Here is a 20,586-nt window from a genome sequence, read left to right as displayed (position 1 = left end):
ACTCTAATCTTGTTGTCAAGGAAATCAGCTCAAACAAAATATTGCAGGCGCTCTTGCTTTCCGAAAGCGCACGTGGGCCACACGCCCTGTTCCCTGCTGCCCCAAGCACCTGCAAAAGCAAAGGACCCAGGACTGTCCCACGGGGATGAGCAGGACACAATGGCCAGGCTCTGAGCATCACCCAAGGGGATGTGCTGCACGCAACCGTGGCCAAACCCAAAGGCTTCTCTGGTTTGAGACAACACCACAGACTAAGGCTCGGGGATTTGTACCCCAGCTGCCCCCGGCTGCCCGGTGTGGCCCCAAAGAGCCACATCCCCTCTGTGCATCTTGTTTCCCTTGCCGCAAGACAGGAAATTTTTCTTTCTCCACCTTCATTGTTGGCGTGTTTGCTCTGCAGAGCCGGGCTGGCCTCTGCCCGCCTGTTTGCACCGGCCTAATACAATGGAGTCTTAATCCAAGGTGTTGCCGTTGTAAAAATAGAAATGGAGAACAATGTCTTCCTTAAAAACAAGGTTTTTCATGTATCTGATTGTGTAAAATATGCTGCTTAAAATCCGTTCACTGTGCTAACCAGTAACTCAAATCAAAGGCGCAATTCATATCATACTTGGTAATCATTTGTGGGAATTAGCCTTGGATTTTCTACCTCAATTCATTTCTCCTTTATTTGCAACGTTCTGTGATTTTTCTTCAAAGTTCCTTTCCTCTGAAGTCAGATGAGATCCCCATTAGTGGCACTTTCATGTAGCTGAAGAAGTGTGTCAACATTTTCTAATACAGATTAAAGCTCCAGAAAACAAGGGGGAATGAACTGCTCAGCTCTCTGGAGAGCGGTGTGAAATAGAAAAAATTACCAGGCCTCTCAGAATGCCTCTTTTTAAGAGCTGTGTATTTCAGTCAATTGTTAAGCAAAGACAACCTTAAATAAAGCTAGGTGGAAAATAAATAATATGTCTGCCAGATGAAAGAATAATTTGCAGAGATGTCAAATTTCATATTGCCTAATATTTTGATTTTTTTAATTGAGGCATATGCTGCCACCCTGTATTTTGCTGACTATGTTCCTTTCTCGCTTAAGGGAAGAAAGGAAATGTTATAAAAATAATAATTTCATCATAAATTTCTGCTCTTCTGCAAGTAGTGACCATTGCTTTTTAAGATCAAAACATTTAAACAGCAATTTGCATAAAAATATACACTGCTCATTTCAAAATTAGTTTTTTTCCAGCTACAAGACATGATTGACATTTCTCCCAACCAAAAACAATTCCTCTGAGCTCAGCAGAGCTGCCTCTGATGTTCACAAGGTGGAAAAGAAGGTGAATGAAACCTCATAAATCTTTTCAAGACTAAATACAGCCTAAATGGAGTTATAGCAAACAGGGAGTGCAAGACATTCCAGGAAATTCAGACGAATTAGACCATTTGCTTTGATTCAAAAATTGTGTTCAAGCATAGAATGATTAACAGAAAAATTAAATTAATAAATCCTAACTTAAGAAATGTAAAGAGCTTTGGTTAGAGCAGAGACCCATTACAAATTCCCATCTCTTGGAAAAGCTGCACATTTCAAAATTAATTTTCATTGTACATGAGAATGAAAGTTTAAAAATCATAAAATTTTCATAAGATCAAACTTTCTGTAAACAAAATAGTAAATAAATGGATCCACTGGAAAAAAAAAACATACTATTTATTCCGGGGATGGGGACTCAACCACTTCCCTGGGCAGCCCATTCCAGTGCTTGATGGTGAAGAAAATTTTCCTAATGTCCAATTGAAACCTGCTATGGCACAACTTGAGGCCATTTCCTCTTGTCCTATCACTTGTTACTTGGGAGAAGAGACCAACACCCACCTCGCTACACCCTCCTGTCAGGCAGTTGTAGGGAGCAATAAGGCCTCCCTCTCAGCCTCCTTTTTTCCAGGCTAAACAACCCCAGTTCCCTCAGCTGGTCCCCATCAGCCTTGTGCTCCAGACCCCTCACCAGCTTCCTTGCCCTTCTCTGGACATGCTCCAGCCCCTCAATGTCATTCTTGTGGTGAGGGGCCCAAAACTGAACCCAGCATTCAAGGTACAGCCTCACCAGTGCTGAGTGCAGGGCAACGATCACTGCCCTGCTCCTGCTGGTCACACCATTCCTGATACAAGCCAGGATGCCATTGGCCTTGGCCACCCGGGCACACTGCTAGCTCACATTCAGACGGCTGTCAACCAGTACCCCCAGGTCCTTTTCTGCCAGGGAGCTTTCCAGCCACTCCACCCCAAGCCTGTAGCGTTGCATGGGGTAATTTTGCCAGACTCCAGCCAGGCTGCATTGCTCATTGCCCAGGAAGCCACCGGCTGCCACGATGCCCATGGTGCCTCCCTGGCGTCCTGGGTCTGTGTGGCTGGAGTCCCCTCAGGGTTACTCCTCCCAGTGCAGGAGTCACCACTCTCAGCACATGTTACCTTTACAACAGGGAAACAGCTTTGCATAAACTGGTTCAGGTCTTTCCATCAAAGGGAACAGTTCAGATCAGGGTCAGTTATTTCACATCACTTCACTTCATTTCTCCCAGGGGAAACTTCTGAACTCTTCTGTGGAAAGTGACAGCTTCCCATGGAAACTTCTGATTCTGTCGAAATCATATTTTCTAGCTGAAAATTCCTGTCCAGCTCTATATAGAAATTTGGATTTATTTTTTCTGTCCAAAGGAAAAAATCCCTGGCCTCAGCTCAGCCAGGCACTTCAGCACCTCTTCTGCACATCCAGGGCTGGGCTGCAGCCAACGTGCAGCCTCTTGCTCTCCTGCAAGACCCAGACTATGCTGAAAAGGGCTCCAAATCATCCCTGGTGGTAGGAAGCGCCTTTCCTAGATCATGCTCAGCTGCATGGGTGCAATTACCCTTGAATGAAGGACAAGGGTATCCCATGGTCAGGTTTGCACTCACCGTCTCTCCCGTTTGCATGCGCACACACAAACACGCAGGGGGTTAGGACCAGGCATTTCACCCATCTGCATCTGTTGCTTTTTCAACATTACAATCACTTCATGGTCTGCAGCACCTGCCTCGCTGGTGAGGAAAGTGCAAGGCTTCTCAGCAGGATCTAGAGAAAACATTAACAGTGTTTAAAACCTTCATGGTAGCCAAGAAAAGAAAAACAATTCCTAACTTCAGATTTTCTTATCAGAAAATTTAAATATTTCCAAGATTTTTGTTTATGGTGTTTAACATTTCTGCTTCCTAAGTCATATAGGATTCGAGCTGCTGCACAGATGTTTGGCTGATCTCCGCAAGCTGCAGGGTAAATAGCAGCTGAAATTTGGTCCTAGTGCTAAGTACAATGGGCCTGATTCTGTTTCTGGGAAATGCAAAGCAGAGTTTGTGTCCCGGTCCTCCTTGGGTTCAGGAGCGGGTACTCCGTTTTAAAGCCCTTTCAAGCAATGCCTGATGGGGAAATATGCACTGGAAAAGCCAGCATTAAGGTCAAACTTAAACAAGATGCAGACAAAACATCAGAGAGGCTGGTGTTGCAAGGGGCCTCGAAACATCATTTAATCTTTCCCCTGCCCAAACCAGGCTTGACGGCATGTAAAATGGCAGCTACCAAAGTGCTGGAGTTTGGGCAAACCTGATGCTCCTGAACTCTCGCACTTAGCTTAGCAAGTCATGCAACGCATTACACTGGAGACAGCTAGATTCAGTTCAACGTGTGAAACGTGTCCTCGCCCCAGCGCTTCACAGCTCAGAGGCTCAGATGCTATTTTAAGCTACGCTACCGTAACTCAGGAACGATGCCCGAGGCACTGCTCTGCTGTCTGAGCTGGAGAGCAGGCCTGACTGCAGGTGTCTTGCTCAAATCTCGATCCTTGCTAAGGATCGAGAGCAGCCCTGCCGAGAGGGACTTGGGGGTACTGATGGACGAAAAGCTGGACATGTGTGTGCTGGCAGCCCAGAAGGCCAACCGTACTCTGGGAAGCATGGCCAGCAGGTCGAGGGAGGGGATTCTGCCCCTCTACTCTGCTCTGGTGAGACCTCACCTGGAGTCCTGCGTCCAGCTCTGGAGCCCTCAGCACAAGGACATGGACCTGTTGGAGCAGGGCCAGAGGAAGGGCTACTAAAATGATCCGAGGGCTGGAGCTCCTCTCATAGAATCATAGAATCATAGAATCATAGAATGTTTAGGGTTGGAAGGGACCACTAGTGGTCATCTAGTCCAACCCCCCTGCAGTGAGCAGGGACACTGCTAACTAGATCAGGTTGCTCACAGCCCCATCCAACCTGGCCTTGAATGTTTCCAGGGATGGGGCCTCCACTACCTCTCTGGGCAACCTGTTCCAGTGTTTTACCACCCTCATTGTAAAAAATTTCTTCCTTACCTCTAGCCTGAACCTACCCTGTTCTAGTTTAAAACCATTTCCCCTTGTCCTAACACAGCTGGCCCTACTAAAAAGACGTTCCCCATCTTTCCTATAGGCCCCCTTTAGGTACTGGAAGGCCGCAATCAGGTCTCCCCGTAGCCTCCTTTTCTCCAGACTGAACAAGCCCAACTCTCTCAGCCTGTCCTCATAGGAGAGGTGCTCCAGCCCTCGGATCATTTTTGTAGCCCTCCTCTGGACCCGTTCCAACAGTTCCATGTCCTTCTTGTGCTGAGGGCTCCAGAGCTGGACGCAGTACTCCAGGTGAGGTCTCACCAGAGCTGAGTAGAGGGGCAGAATCAGCTGTGAGCAACCTGATCTAGTTAGCAGTGTCCCTGCTCTTGCATGGGGGTTGGACTAGATGACCTCTAGGGGTCCCTTCCAACCCAAAACATTCTATGATTCTATGATTTTATAAATGCACATGGCAATGCCTGGGACACACACACACACACACATACCCTGCAGGTCTGCACCCCAATGCAGCACCCAAAACACCTCAGCCCACCACCAGCCACATCTTTGCGTTAGGTACAGCAGCTAGCCCAGGGCAGGTTTGGCCAGCTCGCCCAGCACCTGAGTGTAAGGAAGAGGGAACCCAGGCTCTTTGCAGAGATGGCAGCCAAGCGAGTGGCTGCTTCCTGGTTTATATTTCTGCACGTCAATCATATTTCCTGTAATATCAGGCTGTTATGAAAAACACACTCCTGTCCCCTTCTGTGTACATCATTCATAGATAAATTTTCCTTTTTTCTTGCATTGGCTTCTGTACTTTTTGCTGAACATGCTGGTAAACAGAGAAGCCATTTCCCCCTGAATCACATCCAGCAGCAGTAGGATGTGCTACAGTGCGCCGCAAGCTGTAGCATTAATGAATCTGCTGGAGTAGCATCTCTCCACCACCCTGACCCAGCATCCAGGACAGGTCCATCTTAGCCCCATGCCCCTCACTCCTTGGCTGCTCTATCACAGTTACCAACACTGATTAATGTGGGGTGATAATGGGAACTAGCATGGCCAGCACAGACCATCTGCCCAAGAGGCCCCTCGGCCACTCTTAACCAGGAATGCTTCAGGAACCCAAGAAATGAAAGGTCCCAAATTTGTCAGCCTCAAAGTCCTCAAAGAATTCAATCCACTAAAGTTGTAGCTGCTGAGGATTAAAATGCTTCTGCTTTCTGCTTTCTCAGCAAGCCCCTGGGACCTCCATCAAGCCCAGGGCATAGGGTCTTCTGACAGCATAAGTCACTGTGAAATAGCTGCTCCAACAACTGAAGATCCAGCCCACAGTGAGTGCAACCTGTCCACTGCAGAGCTGAGATTTCATGCCCTTCCATTGACATTATCTGTTCCCACTGACACCTAACACAGACCGAGGCAGATCCCCACAGTTTTTAGGGAGATGCTGTTACAGCAAAGAGTCAGTGCTGTTAGGCAGCATGGCCTCTACAGACTGCTTTCCCCCCCCTTCCAGGCAAAAAAACCCCAAAAAACCCAAAACCTTAGTTCTGATCCTCGAGCAGTGCAAGAGAAGTAGCAGAGAGGTGCTTTAATTTCCCTCAACCCTGCAGAGACCCTTGTCCTCCCATGCTCTGGAGTTATTTTGTGAAACACCCTGTGGGTTGCCTGGACATATTTCAGTGAGATTTGTCTCATTTTGCCACTAATCTTCCGTTTATTCTGATGCTATTCACCAAGTCCCGTGTTCCCTTGATAACCAGATGCTTGACATAACTTTGGAGATAGTCTTTTCCCCAGCACTCAGCTGTGGTTAGAGGAATGACCTGTTGCCCTACATGGAGAGAAGAGAGGAGCTAGGCAAACAGTCAAAGGCTCCCTTTATTCCCCCTTTTTCTCCTTGGAGTAAAATTCACACTCCTTGATCTGCTTACCATCACCTCAGCATCACTGTTAGGAAATTCCAAATACATGCTTCACAGAATTGGGTTTCAGTAAACAGTTGGTTCAAAGTACCTTGACTGACTTTGTCTGTGTTAAAATAAACTGAAAATGCCATAGCATCTGGTCTTTGCAGGTCAAGTCAGCAGAGATAGTTAAAATACTGGTAAGATTACTCCAATTATCAGTTATTCTTAATAATCTCAGAGCACTACCATCTTTGCCATTGACTTGAGCCCAGCTCTAGGTAAATATATAGTCCTAGATACTGTGCTATGATGATGGAAGCTTTAAAAATATTTCAAAGAGCCAAAAATATAGCTATAGATAATAATCTACATTCTGCCTTTCATTTTTTGGATAGGCTCACATTGCCGTCACAGCCAAATTTTTGTTCTTTCATTCATCTCAATGCCACAGGGCAATCACGTGGTCTCAGGAAGGGCACTTCCCCTCCATCAGGGTTAAGAAGATATCTAGTACTCTTCATTGTTTATGAACAATCATAATATTTTTAATAATATGTTCAGGTTCTATCTATTTATATTACTTAATACATTTGTTCCTCTGTCTAACATTTGCTTGGATTTAGTGCTATTACTTTCAGTAAAGAGTAGAGAGACGATCAGTTAGAGATCATTGAGATGCTCACATCAGAGACGATTTGCCTGCCAATTTAGTGCATTTACCTAGGCAGTTATTACCAGTTTCTTACTCAGGAGCAGAACTGCCTTGCATGGAGAGAGCTGATGGTGCTCGGTGGGCTGAAATACTCAGGAAGCACCTCCCAGTCTGCTGCAGTGTGCAGCCCTCTGTTCAAGACAGAAAGAAATTGAACAAAACACTTAGACACAATGTCAAGTGTTCTTCAATTCCCCAAGCCCTATAATCATGTTAGCCTTTTCCATCTAGCACAGCTTTGCACTCTGTTGAGGTCCCAAGAGCTCCCTCAGGACTCTATTACTGGAGAAACTGGGCACTATTTTCCTTGCAAACAGAGATCCCAAGGTTCCTTGGACTCTGCTGTCGGCAAAGCTGAATTTGTTCAAGGATTGATTAGCACAGCAGTAATTCACTGGGATGCAAGGGAAATCCTCCAGTGCTGATTTTACAAACAATGAGGTCAATGATTCTGATAAATCAACTTCATTCATGCTGTCTATAAATAAGTAATGTCCCAGACTGGGAAGAAGCTGGCTCATGTTGAAGTGTTGTGCTTGTTCTGAAAGCTTTAGGAGTTTCCATTCTCTTTCATCCATTTCTGGTTAAGATTCATTCTGCTTGATCTTCCTAATCCACCTCCACTGCCTTTGTGTTCTTTGTCAGGTAAGATGGCCTACACTGAAGTCTGACTTCTCAGTGCGTTTTGAAAGATTTACAACATTTCTCATCAGCTGCTTGAATAAAAATGATTGGTGGACTGGTACATCTCTTCTGTTTGCTGTCACTGCATAGCAAACACCCAGCTGGGAAGAGCTATAGCCTTTTTCCTCTCACGATGCTAAAAAACCACATAGTACAAGTCATGAATCTTCCTGTAGGATGACACTGTCTAGATGAATCTATTCCTGTTGCAGGAGCTGTTGTTTGGGGTCTGCCTGCCTGCTTCCCCAACACGGCTGCAATGCAAGTTGGGGGTGGGCATTTTCCTGCTATTTCCACTGGAATCATCAAACCCATATGGACAAGAGGGGGCGGGGGAGGGGAGGGGAGGGTGTAGGGTGGGGAGGGAAGGGGGATGTCCCTTGCCACACATGAGAAATAAGAGTCCAAGACAAAGAGCAATCCCTGGAGGCAGCGGAGAGATGTCTGGAAAGGAAACACTAAGAAGTATTTAGATACTGCTTCTCTGATACTTCCAGAAGTACCTACACAGATTTCCAAAAGTCTTTAACATTGATTTCCATACCATGAAAGGGTTGCAGGAGCATGACTATTTGCCTCCCCTTTTTTGAAATGCCTTCAGTGGGCATTTGAGTTACAGTCTCCAGGTTTTCCATGCAACTGCAGACTTTAAAAGAGTAAAATAAAAAGGCTTGCAAATACAAAACTTAAGAATGACTTGACTTTGGCCTTAAGAAAAGCATAAAGTACTGCAAGACTCATTAAATAACAAGAATAATCAACCAATGCGAGCTTTAGATCAGCCGTTGAGAGATGACAGGTAGAAATAGGAAAGTCATGTTACCTCTGGCTAGATCGTTAATGAAACCATTGCTAGACCACACTGTATAGTCCTAGCAACTGCTTGAAAAAGAATTTGGAAAAGAGCTACAAGAATGATATAAGAACAAGAAAATATGCCTTGTAGGGAGACACTAGATGAGCTATTTAGGGCAGAATAAATGATACTATGAATCCTATCTGGCTTTAAAATCACTAAATGTCTGTGTCCTAAAGACAAAGCAGAAAATTCCTCACCACCTCATTAGACCTACACTGAGTGAAATCAGCTGAATCCTGGCCCCAGAGGCCTCTCTGTGCTCCAACCGCGGGGAGCAGACTGGAAATGTTTTTCAGATACTGTAAATATCAGATGGGCAAAAGTATTTGCTCAGCAGAACATAGATCTCATCCATTGATGAGGTGACAGAAAGTGGTGAGGTTTACTCAGAGCCCTTCCTTTGAAAAATGCTGGCTATCGGAGGCCTGTAGTGGTAGATGATTACAGGAGCAATTAAAGAAAAGCATTTAGTACAACTTACATCTAAAGTGAAGTATTTAGGCCAATTACAGGGCAAAACAGCACGCTTTTGATTTTTCTTTCAGAAAGAATATAGTTAAGATGCAGGGTAAGTCTGAGGTAGCAAATCAATTTGGCTGTAACCAAATCTTGTTTGTCATGAAGGAGGAGATGGAGGAACATGCCATGAGCAACATGTGACTCGATTTCCTGGAGATGACCCTCACATGTGGAAGTGAAGAATGGCCCAGGCATGAGTCATGGGGCACTTGCAGACCCGGGGTGAGCCAAGGGTCCCATAACACCAGCGCTTATCTGCCCTGGGTGTGTTGGTCATGCAATGCTGTAGCATTGCATTCGGTCAAAGCAAAGGGAATACTTCCAAGGAGGAACGCTACAGGGATAGCCTTCTAGCTAAAGCAGCAAACAGTCATTAGAGCTCAGCTGAGCTGATTGTCATCCCTGGCCTGAATGATGGGGACCTGTCATTAAGATCTTTCTTACTCTTTTTTTGGCCAGCTTCCTTTGGTGTGTGCCAGGCTGTAGCATCACTAGGGTTTTCGTTTGCAGATTTCCTGAGTTTTCCCAGCTTCAGCTGCAGCTGTGCAATATTTCCTGAAGATAGGTCCATAGCAGCTAAAATAAAGTTCCCCAGACACTGACCCAACCAAAACCAAAGCAGCATGTGAGAGATTAATCCCTGTCAGCCCTATCCCTATTTTCTTCACCTGGTTCAGCCAAAGATAGATATTTCTGAACGCAAATATGACCCAAGGTAGGGTTCATAAATGCACCTGAAGCACTTAGATGGTGCTACAAAAATGCACTGCCCACATTTACTTTTCTTTCCTGTTGAATATTCAGAGCTGCTATTTCTTAAAACCTGGGATATGTCTTTTCAGTTCAGTTACTGAGATGCCTGACTCTTACAGGAATGACAGGGAATCATGCACCTAAATGTCTTTGAGGCATTTTTGAGTTTCAGTCCCTAGGGAATGTGACAGGGACCCTCACACTTCACCCAGAGAGACCCTTATTTAGGAGCTATGTGGTATGAAAATAAGACCATCTATAAACAAGATTTTTTAAATTGCTCCTCTTCAAACAAACTCCTACAAAAAGACTCCTGTCCTGCCTGGACTAAGCCCCAGAGAGCAGCAGACATCTGTGAAGAGGAGGGGGATTCATTACGAAAGCTTTCACAAAACTACATTCAGGAAGGAAGGAAAATGCTACTCGGCAAGCAAACGTATCATCAGTATCTCCAGGGATATCAGCTGCTGGAGAACTCACCAGATTTGGTATATCGATAACTTCACTTCACAGAAATCGCTCTGAAAGGTGCCAGAGGAAAGAACTTGAGGTCGCTGAGACACCCTGGCGTTTGCTGCAGTCCACAGGCAATGTGTTTGCTCTTGAAGATACAGTCTGGACTTGAGGCATGCCTTGGAAAGATGATTGCTCTATCAGAGAGGGGGTAAAACTCCCTGGGGAAATCATTGACTGGTGCCCCCTTCTGAGGAGTTCAACTTAAATCTCAAATCTATGCCGAGGAAAGCAAACAAACAAACAAACCACAAAAAAACCCCACCCAAATCTCTTAATTGCAGATGGACTCTCATTCTTTATATGAATGACTTGACAATTATTCTGGTAAAGAACACAGATGAAACTGGGAACAAATGGTTCTGGCACTGCTGAAAATGTTCTGATTTTATCTGTTGATGTTGCAGCAGATTTAGAGCATACTCACAAGGGAGAAGGAATATTGGCTTCTTCACATACCGAGACCCATGGAGAAGGATATTCAGTTCTCACCTCCCTGAGAGCTGCTCTAGTTCTCTGAGGTGATTTTTTTTCCAATAAGGTCTATGTTCCTTTGTGAATTTGAATCCTTCCCCTTTCCAAACGTCCTGGGCATGATTAGGCTGCCCCAAGCCGAGACAAAATAATTCACTCTATGACTGAAAGTTTTGTTCAATTAGACTCTGGAAAAATACATATATATGTGTATTATACATATAAAGTACGTGTGTGTGCGCGCAATGTATTTTAAAGACAAAAATATTGCTTAGTTTAATTCTCACTGCTATCCTCCCTCCTTAGTATCACGTCTGTATTTAACACTGATCAGAACCAGCTATAGTTTCATGCAGAGCTTCACCCAACAAATACAAGTAGGAGCAGAGAAGTTTGGCTTGGGGTAGCATTGTGAAACTGGGCACAGGTTGAAGCCAGGAGTTTGACACATCATTGCTTCCTCTTGAGTGAGGCTTGTAGGAGCAAGTGCCTTTGGAAGCAAAGGGAAAGCTGTAAGGCACACGTGTAAAGAGCTTCCTATCTAGAAATGAAAAATCTGGTGAAGTGTCTACCGATCCCTTAAAGCAGTAAGAGCGCAAAGCTTCCATCTAAACTCCACTGCAGCTGACCAAACACTGCTCTTTTGTCCATCTTCTGATTTTACCCTCTTTCCCAGCTGGAAAAGAAAGAGACTTGAGTATTTCTACTGCCAGCAGGTCAACTAGAATTGCAGTTGCTGTTATACTGGTGGCCATTAGTCTGTGTTACCTAACAGGCATCTGGTACGTATAATCATAGTGAACAGAGAAATGCACAAACTTAATAGTCAGAGCTTGCTGACAAGGTCAGAAGATGGCCCTTGTGAAAGTTTGAGGCTCGATGCAGACTAATTTGCCCCAAAAAAATGAGAAAGCCTTTCCATCCAGGCAGGTGCTACCATCTCTGCTCGCTGTCATGCTCCTGGCATCTCTCTCCAAAGCAGCTGGATCTTAATTTGTTGGCAAGAAGGCACTAGAATAAACAGATGACTTCTCCCATGTGGTATCACATTAGACATTGCCTAAGCTATGTTGTATATTCTGGCTAGTGGCTTCACGGGCATTTGGTTCCGCGAGCAGTTTTTCACCGGCATGGAAAAATTCCCTGTGATGTGCACATCGGCCCTCCTGTACGACAGCTAAACTGTCTAGAGCTATTGCATCCTAGTCTGGTGTCATACCAGACACGTGTTGCTTTGCGCTATTAATCAAGGCTAAGAGATTCTCGGAAGGCAGCAGACAATTTACATTCTCTTTCTGTCAGTGCAGATCATGAATGTTGCTGTGTGTGGCTGAAGGGCTCTTCCAAGGAAAAATTCAGTCCCTCAAACTCACCAGGGCTTTGCTGCAAGCAAATGAAATACAAAGGGGGAAGAGTTTGGCAAAGACTGGTCATTGACAGGTGGATCTAGGGCAACCTGGGCAACAAGAATATCGACAAAAAATGTTGTATTGTCCCCAGGAACACAAACTAATCACGTATTTAAAAACAGAGCTCACAGTTCAGACCAGTTCATGGTCCACACTCTGGATTCAGCCCACACAATACCTCCACCTAGCACCTTGTCCTTCTGCTCTGTCCTTCAGGCAGGACAGCATGTTTCTGAGCTCTATGCTGAAGCCCATTAGCGAGACCCCCAGGCACACAGACCTGCGACAAAGCCCTGGAGGTGACCCAAAAGAGTTACTCAAACTCTAGCAAGCAATACCCAGCTAATTTATGATCTAGCTAACATTTTAAAAGCAGTGTTTTACACATCCTGCATTTAGTTAAAGCCACCCAGTGAAAGGAGGAAAACATCTGCCCCGTTGTATAGTTTGACACAACCCAGACTGGAGCCAAATGAGAACCAGGGCTGTGCAAGTATTCAGCCACATTTTATTGCAGAACCCACTGCACTTGGTGTTAAAGGCCATGCCATTTCAGTGCTTAATCAATATATCAATATAGCTAGTAAATGGCAAGGAGAGTTTGTATTTATCTTCTTACTCCAAGACTGCTCATAAAGCTGAGTTCACAAGCCCATAAAGGAGCCTGCAGTAACCCCGGTGACTGGGAAGGAATTCTGTGTTGGCTTCCCATACGCTTGGCCACTGAGAGAACAGGAAAAGACAGTAAGAGGGTAAGTAAAAGTAAACTGAGATAAAGCCAAAAGTAAGGCCCACAGATCTAGCCAGAGTAATCTCAGCTCATAAATATGACCTACCAAGTGGACATGCTGAACAGCCTTTTTGCCCCACAGAGGCAGACTGATAAACGCTTAGTGTAAAAATACCATGACGTTTTCACAGGCAAAAGCCATTTATTTTGACATCTGTTTTGCCTGCATGAAAGTGTGGTGGAAATGTCAGGCAGCGATTACTTGAATTGTCAGCGTGAGCCATTTGGTCCCCACTGCATTCAGAGCCAGGAATCCAAAGACAGCAGTTTGCCTGTTGCTGAAGTTTAGCCAACAAGACAGTTTTGCTGGAGTGGTAGCTGTAAAGTTAGAGAGGTGATGTGGAGAGGAAGGATATCTTCTGATGATGAGGTAGCTTAGAACAATCAACAAGAAGAAAGAAAATACAAAGGTTGATGTGGAACAAAAAAAAGAGAAGAAAAAGAAGAAGGAAAAGACAAAGAAGAAAAAGAAAAAGAAAAAGAAAAAGAAAAAGAAAAAGAAAAAGAAAAAGAAAAAGAAAAAGAAAAAGAAAAAGAAAAAGAAAAAGAAAAAGAAAAAGAAAAAGAAAAAGAAAAAGAAAAAGAAAAAGAAAAAGAAAAAGAAAAAGAAAAAGAAAAAGGAAGAAAAAGAGACTGATGCCGTGCAAAAATTCACAGCAGGACCCATGAGAGGCAGGATGCTATAAGGACAATTCAAATGTGATGTGCGAGCTGGGTAGACTCAGGGTGTATTTTTCCAAAAGCCCTTGAATTATCCCTTGTGTATGTGAAGAGTAATGGTAGGGCACCACCAGTCTATTCCCCCCCAACACTTCCCAGAGGTCACCAAGAGCCAGACTGAACTGTACCAACTATCAATAACTATTCGGTGTGTGGCTCCACAGACCTGTTGCAAAATATTCCCTGTGACTTCAGGGACCACAGAACACAGATAATAGTTTAGGAGCGATTGCAGCATATCCTTCTGGTAAAGCATAGCACACCAGAGACAGTCTGGACCTCTATCCAAATAGCTTATCCCCAAACTGTATTAACTACTGTATTAACTACTGTTATTAACTGCTTGTATCTGCACTAGGACTTTTTGCCAGTGTAGCTGTCAGTTAGATGCCACCAACAGGTGGCCCAGCAAAGTTTCACAGCACCCTGAGCCTGGACAGAATAAATTTCAGTGTGACTTCTAAGTTTTTAAAACACTGAATACCTGAGCTGACCTTTTGCAAGCAGGGCCCAGCTCAGTTTGCCTGCACTCAGGGTTAGCCAGCATGAGGGGCAAAGCTGTATTGACATACTGCAAATGCCTTTTTATATTCATCGTACACATACATCACTTGCACCTCCGTGCATCCCATGGCCACACAGTTGCCATATGAGCATCCTGCTTTGGAGGTGCTCTGCACAAATTCGGCCAAGGACTGATGTGACTGATGCTCACCTGCAATCTCAAACACCACCTTGGCCAGCTGAGCACTGCATGGCTAACACATCACAGCTGGAAAACTGCCTTCAGCTGAAGGGTACATCTGCCCACAGTTGGTCCTTGAGCAGAGTAAAATCAACAGAGCAGGTTTGGCTCCTGAATTTCTTGACATACGGGCAGGTTGAAGGCTGGGCAAGGTTGCAACTGGAAAAAACCTCACACTTCCCAGCTGCCTCCAGTAAGCTGTGCAGGACCACCTGTGGCCTCCACCGCTTCTGAGAAGGGATCTAACAAAAGCAAACATAGGGTCAGTAGACTTGTACGGTTCATACCTCTAATGGGGCATTTTGAGACTCCCTACACCACAAAAAGTTGAAAACCAGGGCTCTGGGGAGGTTTGGTTCAAATTAGTTTATTCAAGTCAGGTTGAAGGAAGGGGATAGGGCATCTCTAATCTCTACAACTACATGACAGGAGGCTGTAGTGAGGTGGATGTTGGTCTCTTCTCCCAGGTAACAAGCGATCGGACGAGGGGAAATGGCCTCAAGTTGCACCAGGGCAGGTTTAGGTTGGACATTCAGAAAAAACTTTTCACCGAAAGGGTTGTTAAGCACTGGAACAGGCTGCCCAGAGAAGTGGTTGAGTCCCCATCCCTGGAGGTATTTAAAAGACAGGCAGAGGAGGTGCTTAGGGACATGTACCTCACGGTGGTGGAATGGCAGTATTAGGTTAATGGTTGGACTTGATGATCTTAAAGGTCTTTTCCAATCTAAACAATTCTATGATTCTATGATCTGGACTATCTCCTGCCTGTATTAGGACCCATCTCCCCTCCCTGAGCTCTTCCACCCATGGGCATCCATGGTCAACAGCTAGCCCCATTCTGAGTTCCCCTAGGGGCTGCACCATATATGAGCTCCCTCCTGAACTGAGGAGTGGGGGGGAGGGCTCTTGGCCCCTTTCCCACTCCCTCTTGCCCCGGCACATCACAAGGCAGCCCCAGCAGTGGGTGAGGGCAGCCCGTCCTGCTCTCATCAGCAAGTCGGGTCCTCGCTGAGCCTTTGTGCTTTCAGGATGTCAGTTTTGTTCTTTTTATATGCCAGCAAAATTACCGTGTCACTTTGCAAGCAAGTAAAGCTGCTGAATAATCAGCCTGTCCAGCCACACTGACAGAGACTTCAAGTCTAAGAGATTTCAAACAGGACATTGTTCCCCAGTGCAGGAGCTATTAACTTTTATAAGCTGGTAGGGGCTTTTCTCCTACAAAAGTCTTATCACTTAAAAAAAATCAGTAAGAACCTATGTGATGTTTCCAAGCCTCCATTTTGCCAAAAGTAATTATTAATCTTTCCCAGCCCTCATTAATTGCAAGTCATTATTGGCCAACAGGCACCAGCCTTAGCCTCCCCCCAGCCATAGCTCTGTGTTCATACCAGGCGTTTGCCCTTGTGCTTAAAAGTAGTAGTAGTCCATGGGCTGCAAGAAGGCCATTATTTTGAGCATCTTTCCTGTTGAATGTTTGAAGTGTTCCTGTTGAATAATGGGTGGAACTGGATTCCCCCCCTTTCTTTCCAGTTGAGTAGTAATGATTTAAGCAGATTAACTGGTTAACTAAATGTCATTAACACAGATCTTATCCTTTATGCAAAACAACACTGATTACAGAGATCAGCTAATAACCGGGTTCATCCAAAGGCAATGAGAAAACATTTTCATCAATGTCAGTGGGCTCAAAATGAAGTTCAAAGTGAATTCTGCTAAAGGAGTAAACATGCTGAGTGTGACCAATAAACCAAGCCATGCTTTCCTTCTTTTGCAACAGAATCTGTTCAGCATCCCTGCAAATATTAGTGTCCTTCTTCCTCCCCGTCCTTCAAAGCATCCACCACACAGCCCCGTATGTTGAGCACTGCCACCTGAGATTGCGTGACCTGGGGACAGGACAGGTTGCCCAAGAGGCAGCTCACCTCCATTGAGACCCATCAACCTCTGCTGAATGCTTCATTGTTTCACAGCCTGGAATGAATAAAATAACAAAAAACCCCTCTCAATGATCCATGACAAACCTAACCCAATGCTCATGGCAGGGAGGCAGGAATCCTGTGCTTCCAAGTCCTAGCACCTCATAGAGGTCTGCTGGCGGCTGCAGAGGCAGAAGCAAATGTCCACTGGCGTCTGGGTCCCTGATAGCAGCAATGTGTGCAGCTCATCTGCTGTGAAGAATTAAGAGCTTGGCATAAAGAATTTGCTTCTGTTGTGACTTTTGGTTGCCTTCAATTTGAGTTGAATTTATATGCTTGGTTTAAGATGCATGTTGCAAGATATGCACTAATGTGTCCAGCACAGGGATGTATTGCCATTTTAGGACTAAAACACATAAAAATGAGGCCACTGGCTTGTGCATAAAACAACATCTCTTGTTTCTCTCTTACAGTAACTGTGACTGTGGGAGGACAACAACACTTGCTGGGACTATATGACACTGCTGGGCAGGTAAATTACTGCAAAATATTTATGATTTTCCTTTCCCATGATTTGTTTGTCACTACCATATACTGGGGTTTGCTGTTTGTGCTGTTTGTAAGATTTACAAATATTAACCATCAGTTGTGACGGTTGCACTGCCAGCCTTCTCATTTTTGTTTTCTACATAGAGACTCCATTCTGGGTCAGCAATAAAACACACACAAATACACTCATCCCTAAGACTGCATTTTGTCTAAGCAAAAAACTAAAGCCTGATGAGGCCGATCAGCCCCCCATATAACCACCTCCTACTGCAAATACATTTCACATAAAGTCAGTGTTTTCTTACATTTACCACAAGGTGGCATTGAAGAGGCAGAGAAGAATCCCATTTCCAAGATCAGAAAATTAATATAATCCAGCAGCAGCCTACCAGTCACCAGTCTGTAGGAAGCGACGGCCACATCACAGCTAGCTTGGTGCCGCTTACAGTCCACTCGTCCTTTCTATTTACATGGCGCAAACAGATGATCCAAAAGCCAGTCCCAAAATATGACCCAAGTCCTTGTCCCATGTTCCATGTGTGTTCAATTTTCTGTTCCGTGCTCCCAAACGCAGAGCTTGGAGCATGTCTGTCACAATTCAGCAGCACTGCAAGCCTTTGCCAACGAGATTGGAATTGTATTCAGTTCTCAGTCAGATTTTACCCAGTGCCTTAATATTTCCACTTGTTTTGTAGGGCTGACACTTCCACCTGCCACCCATTTCCTCAGCAACACATCCTCTTATTTGCCCTTGTGTGCCAGAAGAAACACTGATCTGTCTCTCTGACAAACTTCACCCCTCCATCCGTCCCTCCACAACCACTTTGCCATCTCCTGCTTCAAACTAGCCAGAGCACCACCTGCCTCCAGGCACCATTTCTAACTCCTCAGCCTCATTTCCCATTCAGACCTTGGTCCAGAGGAGGTGGCCATCTAGTCAAAGCTCAGAGCAGGAATCACTTCTTGATGACTGGGTTGTATCTCTGTGGAGGCTGAAAGGATGATGCTTCCCACATGCTCAAGTTATAAGGACAGATCATCTGGGCTGTTTCCTCCCTCCTTCTCCTTGTGTTGTGTGGCTTTCCAAAGGCATTGGTGTGAAGTCATAGCCAAAAATAGCACTTGACATTATGGCGCTATAAAACATATGCTAATGAAAAAACAATTGGAAAATGTACTCCTGCAGCAGGACCCTCTGTCAGCCTGAAGGGAGAGCTGGCAGAGACCCCAGATCTAGGGTATCTGGTTTTCTGCATCCTTGGCACAAACAGCCCTAGGAGAAAAAAAAAAAACAGTGGTCTTTTTTCCCCAGGCTGGACTCAGGTGCGGAGTGCCTTCACAGGCTGACGTGGCAGGGACAGTACGTGAGATCAGCATGGCAGCAACATAAAAAAAGCAAGTTTTGCTGAACTTTCTGGGCCCAAGTGCTACATGGCTGCTGGTGGGGAGAGAGGAGGCAGGGGGCAACACCAGTGGATGCCTCTTGGCCCTGGCATAGGCACATAATTCAGCGAAGCCAGGTCTGGTGCTGGCATTTCCATGCCAAACCAGTGGCCAGGCAGTGTAACTGGGAAGCCTTGCACTCCCTAAATAACAGGCAGCAAGATGCGAGCACAAGTCAGGGAAACAAATTAATGATCAGCTACAGCCCAACCCCATGAGGACACACGTCCCTTCCCAAACATCGCTGTCATTAGCTCAGCACCTCTGGATATGCCCCATACCCATGCAAATGTCCAGTCCCTTTTTTTATTCTGTTTATTTGCTTGACTTCAGCATTCATGAATCTGTGAATGAGAAATGACCCTGATGTGCCGTATCTCATAGCGGTCCATTGCAAGCTTGTGTAGCCTTCTCCCAGAGAGCAGGCATGAGCTGAGACAAGGCCCTTGCCTGATGTGGTCCGGAGGCTCCTGCCAGCCCACAAAGACAGGGAAATATGGGAGCTCCTATGGACTCTTACCCATGACATTTGTGCTGGTGCTTTAACACGTCTGTGCAAGCTCCCGTGTGCCCTGATGGGAGACGAGACCTCTGCTACATGATGCGTGGCTCTCTCCCTCCTTACGGTTTATATAATGCCTGTGCTGCTAACATAATTTGGGAACGCTCCTCCTGGAAAAGGGTTTTCTAGGGGCTCTGAAGGAACAAGCAAAATAAAATGAAATGCACACTCCTGTAGCTGTCGCCGCCAGGCAGAGCGCTCGTGGCTTTTAGTTTATAATTTTAATGGTACAGTAAGTTCCAGCCCCTCTAAATATACATGTCTGGAATATTGAAACTGGTTATATTTAGCCAATTTCTTTCCAAAAATCCTAAATCATGATTCCTCGAGGGCTTGCTGCCACCGCGTGGGTGTTTTAGGAGGCTGATTTGCAGCAATTAAACCGAAAACACAGAAAATGCCTTTGCCAAGCACCTGGTGTCAGCCCATGTTGACGGTGGAGTAAACTCAGAGAATTCATCAGGTTTGATGTTCTGGGTTAAAATAACGTCCCATAATCAGGCAGGCATCAGGCCAGGCCTCCCTTACCCACAGCACCCGCGTAAAACTTGCCTGTCTCTATAACGCAATTTCTCCTTTGCTCCCATCACGTTGGCATCCACTTTGCCTCTAGTAACTCACCTGTGGGAGCTAGGTGACATCTCCAGAGCCTCGTATAAATCTCGTCCCAGTGACTTTGCTTCTTCGTGGCCTGTATCACTGATGTTCCCACAAACATCTCTGAGTCCTCTTTCCTGCAATTCCTTGAAAGTGGAGAATCCACTCTTTCTCGGGCTGGTATGTCCAAACACCTCCTTTTGTCATGTAAATCCCTCTGCAGATCAATACTTCCTATGATACTGGAAAGACTTTGGTCAGTTGACAAACACTCTGGCTTTACCCCAAATATTGTGGCTGTGGGGCTGGGGCTGGTAACTGGGAATTTTTTTTTTGTGGGTTTGGGACAATAAATATTCAGTTAGACAAAACAACATTTTGTTTGTGGTTTAGGATGATTCTTTAAACTTCTTTTTAATGAGACAGAGCTAAATTTGGCCTCATACTTCCTTTCAGAATAAATAATTAAGGCTTTTTGTTTAGAAAACATTGGAGCAGACTGTTTTTACATAACCCATTAGTATTTTTCAGAAACTAGTGTCGATTCAGAAGTAGTCTGAGTCATTTTATCACTGCATACTCAGTGAACAAAAGACTTTGGAAAGAAGATTAACCGGTCTCTACTCATAATTAAGCCCTCTTGGTTGTTGACCTGTGTATTGGGTTTGCATAGCAAGGTTTTGGTAGCAGGTTGGCTTCTGTGAGAAGATGCCAGAAGCTTCCCCTATGCCAATAGAGCCAATGCCAGCTGGTTCCAAGATGGACCCGATGCTGAGCCCACCAGCGATGGTGGTAGTGCCTTGGAGATAAGATAGTTAAGGGGGAAAAGTTGCTGCACCACTGCAGCCTGAGATAGGAGTGAGGATATGTGAGAGGAGCAGCCTTGCAGCCCCCCAGGCCAGTGCCGCAGGAGAGGCAGGAGGAGCTCCAGGCGCTGGAGCAGAGATTCCCCCGCAGCCCCTGGGGCAGCCCATGGTGGGGCAGGCTGTGCCCCTGCAGCCCAGGGAGGCCCACGGGGGAGCAGATCTCCACCTGCAGTCCGGGGAGGGCCCCACGCTGGAGCAGG

At 45.5% G+C, this 20,586-nt stretch overlaps 1 protein-coding gene across 1 annotated transcript in view; it reads left to right on the top strand.

Annotated features, from left to right (window-relative positions):
- Positions 1–20,586, top strand: part of RHOJ (ras homolog family member J) — a 57,140-nt gene that overhangs the window by 31,720 nt on the left and 4,834 nt on the right. Inside the window, exon 2 of the mRNA XM_009638012.2 lies at positions 16,843–16,901. Within this exon, the coding sequence (XP_009636307.1) occupies positions 16,843–16,901 (59 nt within the window). The remainder of the gene's footprint in view (positions 1–16,842; positions 16,902–20,586) is intronic.

Source organism: Egretta garzetta, unplaced genomic scaffold (assembly GCF_000687185.1).
Source record: "Egretta garzetta isolate BGI_Z169 unplaced genomic scaffold, ASM68718v1 scaffold95, whole genome shotgun sequence".
Lineage (NCBI taxonomy): Eukaryota > Metazoa > Chordata > Aves > Pelecaniformes > Ardeidae > Egretta > Egretta garzetta.
This window is presented reverse-complemented; position numbering and strand designations above follow the sequence as displayed.